This window comes from Dromaius novaehollandiae, chromosome 22 (assembly GCF_036370855.1).
Source record: "Dromaius novaehollandiae isolate bDroNov1 chromosome 22, bDroNov1.hap1, whole genome shotgun sequence".
Classification (NCBI taxonomy): domain Eukaryota; kingdom Metazoa; phylum Chordata; class Aves; order Casuariiformes; family Dromaiidae; genus Dromaius; species Dromaius novaehollandiae.
Window position 1 is genome coordinate 10,456,419 of NC_088119.1, and position 7,211 is coordinate 10,463,629.

Consider the following 7,211-nt stretch of genomic DNA (forward strand, 5'->3'; position numbering starts at 1 on the left):
GGCTGCACTTCCCAGCACACTTTGCGTCCGCCGGCTGCGATTGGCTGCTGGGGGCGGCCCCTTCCCCTTCCGTCGCGGCGCTGGGGGCGGAGCTCCTCGATTGGCGGCGGCGGAGCCAATGGGGTGGCGGGAAGGGGCCGGGCCGGCTTCTTGGCGGGAAGTGCGGGGCCGCAGCAGAGTTGGTGCGAGAAGGTGGGGGGGCGGTGGGGCCGGGGGGGCACCGGGTGTGGGGCAGGCCTGGGCTGGGGGGGCGGGCACGGGGCCCGAGCATGCGGGGCAGGGCCGGGGGTACTCGGAACAGGGGTGTGGGGCAGGACCGGGCGTGCTGGGGGCAGGGCTGGGGCACCGGGCAGCGGAGACGTGGGGCTCTGGGGCAGGAGCTGGGAACACGTGGGGCAGGGCTGGGGGGTGCTGGGAGCAGAGACGTGGGGCGATGGGGCACGAGCCGGCGGGTATTGAAGGCAGGGCTGGGGGGGGCCGGGGAGCAGATACGTGGCACTGTGGGGCAGGGCCCGGGAACGTGTGGGGCAGGGGCCCGGGACTGTGGGGCAGGGCCTGGGGACGCGAGGGGCAGGGCTGGGGCGGGTATTGGGAGCAGGGCTGTGGGGCAGGACCGGCCTGCCGGGGGCCGAGTTGTGGGGCTCTGGGGCAGGGCCGTGTGGGGCAGGGCTGGGGGGGGAGCGGGGAGCAGGCGTGTGCAGCTGGGGGGCAGAGAGATGGGGATGTGGGGCGGGAGGAGGTGGAGGCGAAAGGGGGGCTGGGGCAGAGATGGGGGGCAGGGGGGATGTGGGGCGGTTGGGGGGGGTGGGCACGAGGCTGGGGGGCATCAGGCCTGCGCCCCATGGTGGCGCGGACCCCCCGTGATGGACGCCGTTCCCCGCAGCCGCAGCCATGCCCAGCACCCGCGCGCAGAGCCAGGCCGCCATCGCCTTCCCCTGCTGCAAGAGCGCCCGCTCCCTGGCCCGGCTCCCGGGCAAGAGCCGCGACGCCCCGGCCGGCCCCACTGCCAGCCCCACCGCTGCCGATGGCCCCACTGCTGCCGACCCCACCGCCCTGCGGCTCGCGCCCTGGCCGAGGAGCCCGGCCCCCCACGCGCCCCCGCCGCCTGCCCAGGCCTTGCCGCTGAGCCCCCTCAAGCGCCTGGGTGAGCTGCCGGGGCGCCGTGGGGCCGCGTCCTCGCTCCGTGGGGTGGGGCGGGGGGGGATCGGGCTCCGCCGGCCCCGCTGACCGCCGCGCTTCCCCTCCGCAGGCGACGACAACCTGTGCAACGTGCCGCAGGCGCCGCCCTCCTCCCCCAGCAAGCGGGGCAGGAAGGAGAACGCGGGGCGCCGCTTGCTCTTCGGCGAGCCGCCGGCCCCCGGCTCCCCGGAGAAGCGCGGCGAGCCGGGACCCTCCCCGCGGCGCCAGGGCCAGGAGACCCCCCGGAGCTCGGAGCCCTCCCGGCTCTTCCGGCAGGAAGGTGGGTGCCGGCAGGAGGGCGGTGGGACCCCCCCGGCGTGCGGGGCCCCCTCCGACGCCTCCCTTTCCCCGGCGCAGGCTCCTGCTACCAGCAGGCGAAGCGCGTGCTGCACACCGCCGTCCCGGACCGCCTCCCCGCCCGGGAGAGGGAGACCGGCGTCATCACGCGGTTCCTGCGCGAGCACGTCGGCGGGGAGAGACCCAGCAGCCTTTACATCTCGGGAGCCCCCGGAACGGGGAAAACGGCCTGTCTGAGCAGGGTGCTGCAGGACTGCGAGGTGCGTGGCGTCCTGGGGGGCTCCTTCCCCGGGGCCGAGGTCTCTGCTGCGGCCGGAGCTGGGACGAGCCCGGCTTTCGCGAGGCCGGTGTTTCCCTGCCTGCGGAGCACATCGGGCAGCCGGGCGCTGGGGTGGGAAGTCTGGTAGGGTTGAAGGAGCTTGTGCAAGCGGTTTGGAACGAGCGGGAGGAGATTTCGCCTTCCTGGACTTCTGCAATGGCTTTTCCCACCCGCCGTAGCTCGGCTGCTTGGCTTGGGAAGCAGGAGGTCGGTTAGCAGCCGTTTCTGCGCGCGGTGTGATCGCTGCACGCGCAGCGGCTGCTGGGTTCCTGCTGCAGAGGCGGGTCCGGTGCAACGGGAGCGTTGCAGCATCAGCTGCCCGGCCGCGCGCGCCGGGGATGAGACCGGTGCCGGCCCGGGGGGCTCTGCCGTGCCTGGCGGGGCTGCCGGCACTGCGACCCTCCCGCATCTCTCTCTGGCAGGACGAGCTTGCGAGGAGCACGACCATCGTGCTGAACTGCATGGCGCTCAGCAGCTCGCAGGCCATTTTCCCGGCCGTCGCGGAGCAGCTGGGCCTGCCGGCAGCGGCCGGGGGCGCTGGGAGGGAGGTGGTGAGGAAGCTGGAGAAGCGGCTGACGGCGAAGGGGCCCATGGTGTGAGTTGCGGGCGCCGCGTGGGGAGCGATCCCGCACCGGGAGCGGGGTGGCCCTCGCCTCGGCCTGCCAGGACGCACGTCGCCTGCGCAGGGTTTCGTGCAAAGCAGGTCGCAGAGGTGCCGGCAAAAGCCGGCCCTTGTCCTGCTCCCGCGGCCTGGGCTGCGGCAGACCGATGCTCGCGGGCCCCTCCGGCGCTGAGCCGCGCTTTCCGCCCGGCAGCTTGCTGGTGCTGGACGAGATGGACCAGCTGGACAGCAAGGGGCAGGACGTGCTCTACACCGTGTTCGAGTGGCCCTGGCTGGCCGGCTCCCGGCTCGTCCTCATCGGTGAGTGTCACCCGCGTCCGGTGCCCGGCGCGTCGGCCGCGGAGCCGGGAAGAGTCCGTGGCGGGGGCCGGCCCCCCCCCGCCGCCACGGCTCAGCGAGCTCGCCGCGCTCCGCAGGGATGGCCAACGCCCTGGACCTCACCGAGCGCAGCCTGGCCCGGCTGCAGGCCCGGCCGGGCTGCCGGCCCCAGCTGCTGACCTTCCCGCCCTACACCCGGGAGCAGCTCGCCTCCATCCTGCAGGAACGCCTGAAGCAGGTGAGAACCGCGGCCGTGGGCGAAGCCGGCGGGTGCTGCGAGCGCGGTGCTGCCGCTGCCCGCGGGAAACGGGCTGCCGCGCTGCTCCCGAATCGGGCCGGGCGGCCGAGCCGGCGCCGCGGGGAGAAGGGGCCGGGAGCAGAGCGGTCTCGGCCGCGACCCGGCGAGCGGCACGCCGGTATTTGCCATCCCGGCGGCCACAGCGTAACCGGGCTGCATTTCCTCGGCAGGTGCCCGGCGACCCGGTCCTGGACAGCTCTGCCGTCCAGTTCTGCGCCCGCAAAGTCTCCGCGGTCTCCGGTGACGCCCGCAAGGCCCTGGACGTCTGCAGGTAAATGCACCGCGTGGCCCGTGGGCTCGGTGCCGCTGGGCTCCCCGCAGGGCCGCAGGAGCAGCGGGAGCTCTGCCGCCTGCCCGCGTGCGGGGAGAGCTCTTCGCGGCCCATCGCCTGCGGAGGGGGAGGCAAGCGCGCTGCCGGCCCCCCCTCCGCGCCGCTGGATTGCTTAATTACATCTGCACCACAGAAAGCCCCATTAGCGGCTCCCAAGCCGGCTTCTTTATGAAGCTGAACCACTTTCTGCCGTCGGAATTAGCTCTTCCCCTGCCCGGCCGGCCGGTTCCCGTGCAGGGGGGGTTCCCGGCCCCTCCGTGCCGGGGATCCCACGCCGGGGCGGCCGGCCCGGAGCTGCCGCCACCGCCGCAGGCGCGCTGCCAGGCCGCGTGGGCCGGGGGCCAGCTGGGCCGCGAGCGCCGGGCTCCCGCCGCGGGGTTTGGCCGGGGCTCGGGGCTGGGAGGAGCCGGCAGGGACGTCTCGAGGCCGCCGGCCGAGGAAGCGCTCCGGAGCCGGAGCCCGTCTCCTCCTGCGGTGCTCGCGGAAACGGAGACCGGCTTCTGGGCCGCTGCTCTCCCAGCGCTGAGCCCCTCGGTCCCCGCTGCCGCCGCGGCGCTCGGTCCCGGTGGAGCAGCGCGTGCGGAGGGGGAGCGAGCTGCTCCCGACGCCCCACGGGGTCCCGGCCCCCCGGACGCTGCCCCATCCCGCAGCACCCACGGGGGCCATCGCCGCGGGCCGGGAGGGAGCGGGTGGCTGTGGGGACATCAGCGGGGGCCGCGAGGGGTCTGGGGGCTTCTGGGCCCGGCGGCTCTGCCGGGGTGACACCCCTGTCCCCCAGGCGGGCCGTGGAGCTGGTGGAGCGGGACGTGAGGAGCCAGACCGTCCTCAAGCCGCGGCCTGGCGGTGAGTAGCTGCCGCCCGAGCCGCGCCGCGCGGCCGTCTTCCTCCGTCTGCCCCGCGGACGCTGCCTGCGGCCTCCCCGGCTGGTCCGGCGTCCCGGCCGGCGCTGGGGACCGCCCGTGCAGCGGGGCCGGGGGGCTGCGGCGGGGAGGGAGGGGGCGGCTGCGCGATGTGCCCCATGCATCCCGCAGATGCGTCGCCGGGCCGCCCCGTGCCGCGGCGCGTGGGGCTGCCGCACGTCGCCCGGGTCATGGCGGAGGTGTACGGCGAACGCATGGCCGCGGGCTCCGGCGGCGCCGGCGACTCCTTCCCGCTGCAGCAGAAGATCCTGGTGTGCTCCCTGCTGCTGCTCGCCCGGCACCGCGGGGCCAGGGAGGTGACGCTGGGCAAGGTGAGCGGCCCCGTCCCCGCCGGCGCGGTCCCCCCTCGGTGCGCCCGGCCCGCCCCGACGCAGCGCTTTTCCCCGCGCAGCTCCACGACGCCTACAGCCGCGTGTGCCGGCGGCAGCGGCTGGCGCCCGCCGAGCAGCCCGAGTGCCTGGCCCTCGCCGCCCTCCTGGAGGCCCGCGGCGTCCTCGAGCTGAAGCGCGCCAAGGAAGCCCGGCTGGCCAAGGTGGCGGTGGTGGCGGTGGCGGTGGTGGCGGTGGTGGCGGCCGGCGGGGCGCTGAGCGGCTCTGTGTCTCCCGCAGGTTTCCCTGAAGCTGGAGGAGCAGGAGGTGGAGCGGGCGCTGCGGGATGCCGCCCTGGTGGGGAGCATCCTGGCGCAGGGGCTGCCGTAGCCCCCGCCGCGCCGCCCCCCAGGTCCCCCCGTGGATGAGTTTTTGGGTGAATTTTCGGGTGAATTTTTGGGTGAATTGGGCTCGGTTGCAGTTGCGCTGCGCTGCTGTTGTGTTTTTAATTGCATGTTCGTTTTTGGTCGTGCCGCGGCCCGGGAGCAAGCGGACGTGGCCGGAGGACCCGCACCGCGTTCGGGAGGCGCCTCCGGGCCCTCGCCGGGCTGGTGCCGCGCCTCGCCGTGATCCTGCGTGTGTGTATATATATATTTTTATTATTATTTTTGCACAGCGGGAGATCAAAGCGGGAGGCTGGCGCCGGGCGCGAGCCCGTGCGCGGCGCGGGGGCGGAAACGCGACGGCTGCTGCCGCGCTCGCGGCCCCCTTTGAAGCCGGGCGGTTCCCGGGGAGGGGGGGCCGCGGGGAGCCCCGGGGGGGCCGCGGCGCTCGCCGGCCTCCCACCCCCCCCCCGGACGCTTGCGGCGTGGGGGGAGCGGCGGGGAACGGCCCTTTTTCTCTCCCGCATGGCAATAAAGCTGCTCTGGTTTGGAAACGACGTGTCGCCTCCCGCTCGGTTTCCGGCCGGCCGCGGCGCGTGCGGCGGCTGCGGCTGGGGGGGGGCCACGGGGCCCGGCCGCTGCGGCTCTGCCCCCCCCCGGCCCCTCGGTTTGTGTTAAATGTGAGGGTTTTGCCCCCCTTTGCAGCCGCCGGGGGGGCCGCGCACGGCACTGCTACCTCCTCCAAGGGCAGCGGGGTCGGGGGCTCGGCGGGGGGGTCCCGAGGTGCTGCTCCCCCGTGCAGGAGGGTGAGGGGGGGTCCGGCCCCCCAGGCTGCCCCATGCTGTGGGGGGCGATGGGGGGGCTGCAGTGGTGGAGCTGGGCTCCCGGCCCCCCCCGGCCCCCCCCCTGCTTGCTTGAAGGCCCTAATTGGACTCGGGCTCCCGCCGGGCCCCTTTGATCTCCCGGCCCTTTCCCACAGCAGCGGCGGCGGTTGGAGCCTAATGAGGGGCCGGCGCGGGGGGCCGCAGACCCCCCCCCCACCCGGGGCCTGGCACGGCCCCTCGTCCCCGCGGGAGCTGCCCCCGGCCCCCCTCGGCTTCCAGGGTGCCATCGAGGTGACGCTGTGGGGCTGGGCTGGCCCCGGACGCCTGGGCCCTTCCTGCCGTGGGGGCAGTGGGGAAACCGAGGCAGGGGCTGCGCGGGGGGGGGGTTCGGCGGGGGGGGGGCTAAGCATCCTGGGGCGCCGCGGAGCCGTGGCCCCGGTGACGGTGCCTGGGAGGAAGCGGCTGGCAGCGTGCGTGACCGCAGTGACGCGGCCGTGACGCGGGTGCGGCGGTGCCCGCGCTGCCCCCCCGGCCCCCCCCCGCCGGGTGCTCGCGCCCGCCCGGACACCTGGGCCCCGGCTGCCGGCAAGCGGGGGTGCGGGGCTGGGGGGTCCCCGGTCCCGGTGGCATCCGGCCACGCTGGGCCCCGGCTGGCGGCACGGGACCGCAGCAGGGCCGGCGGCAGCCCCGGGGGGTCACGGCGGCCCCGGGGGGTCACGGTGGCCCCGGCGCCCGTCGAGGCTGGCCCCGCGGGCGGGCGGACGGCGCTGGGCCCGGCGGCAGCCCTCCAGCACCCGCTTTCTGCCGCAGTGGATGAAAAATCCATAGCGCAAATTGATTCACTCGTGCGGGTGCCAGAGGCTCCCGCCGGAGCCGTTAATCACCCGCGCGGCCAGGGGCCCGGCGGCGGCGGCGGCTTGGGGACGCCCTGGTCCCCGGCTCAGCACCGGGGAGGCCGCGGGGCTGGCATGTCCCTGTCCCCCTGCTTTGGCCCACGTGTGTCCCTGTCCCGCTGCTCTGGCACACGTGTGTCCCTGTCCCCTTACTCCGGCACACACGTGTCCCTGTCCTGCTGCTCTGGCACCTGCATGTCCCTGTCCCCCTGCTCTGGCACACGTGTGTCCCTGTCCTGCTGCTCTGGCACTTGCACATCCAGGTCCCCCTGCTCCGGCACACGCGTGTCCTCGTCCCCCTGCTCCGGTGCATGTGTGTCCCTGTCCCCCTGCTCCGGCACCCACATGTCCTTGTCCCCCTGCTCCAGCACACGCGTGTCCCTGTCCCCCTGCTCCAGTGCACGTGTGTCCCTGTCCCCCCGCTCCGGCACACGCGTGTCCGGCCCCCCCGTGCCCACCCGCATGTCCGTGCCCGTGCTCCGGTGCCTGCGCATGGCGGGCCCGGGTGCCCGGGTGGCC

The 7,211-nt window shown here is 75.2% G+C and overlaps 1 protein-coding gene across 5 annotated transcripts; it reads left to right on the forward strand.

The window, feature by feature from the left end:
• Positions 1-79: 79 nt before the first annotated feature.
• On the forward strand, positions 80-5,529 carry CDC6 (cell division cycle 6). 5 transcript variants are annotated; one of them, XM_064524723.1, is made up of 12 exons: positions 80-182; positions 884-1,144; positions 1,250-1,459; positions 1,537-1,736; positions 2,218-2,390; positions 2,611-2,717; positions 2,834-2,973; positions 3,204-3,304; positions 4,143-4,207; positions 4,396-4,595; positions 4,676-4,816; positions 4,893-5,529. In XM_064524723.1, exons 1-12 carry the CDS (start codon positions 119-121, stop codon positions 4,980-4,982), a joined length of 1,752 nt encoding a protein of 583 aa, XP_064380793.1. In that variant the 5' UTR covers positions 80-118; the 3' UTR covers positions 4,983-5,529. The 5 variants fall into 5 exon arrangements, with proteins under 5 accessions (XP_064380793.1, XP_064380797.1, XP_064380794.1 ...); XM_064524727.1 differs by having other exon boundaries at positions 117-192; XM_064524724.1 differs by lacking the exon at positions 80-182 and adding an exon at positions 255-303.
• Positions 5,530-7,211: the final 1,682 nt, after the last annotated feature.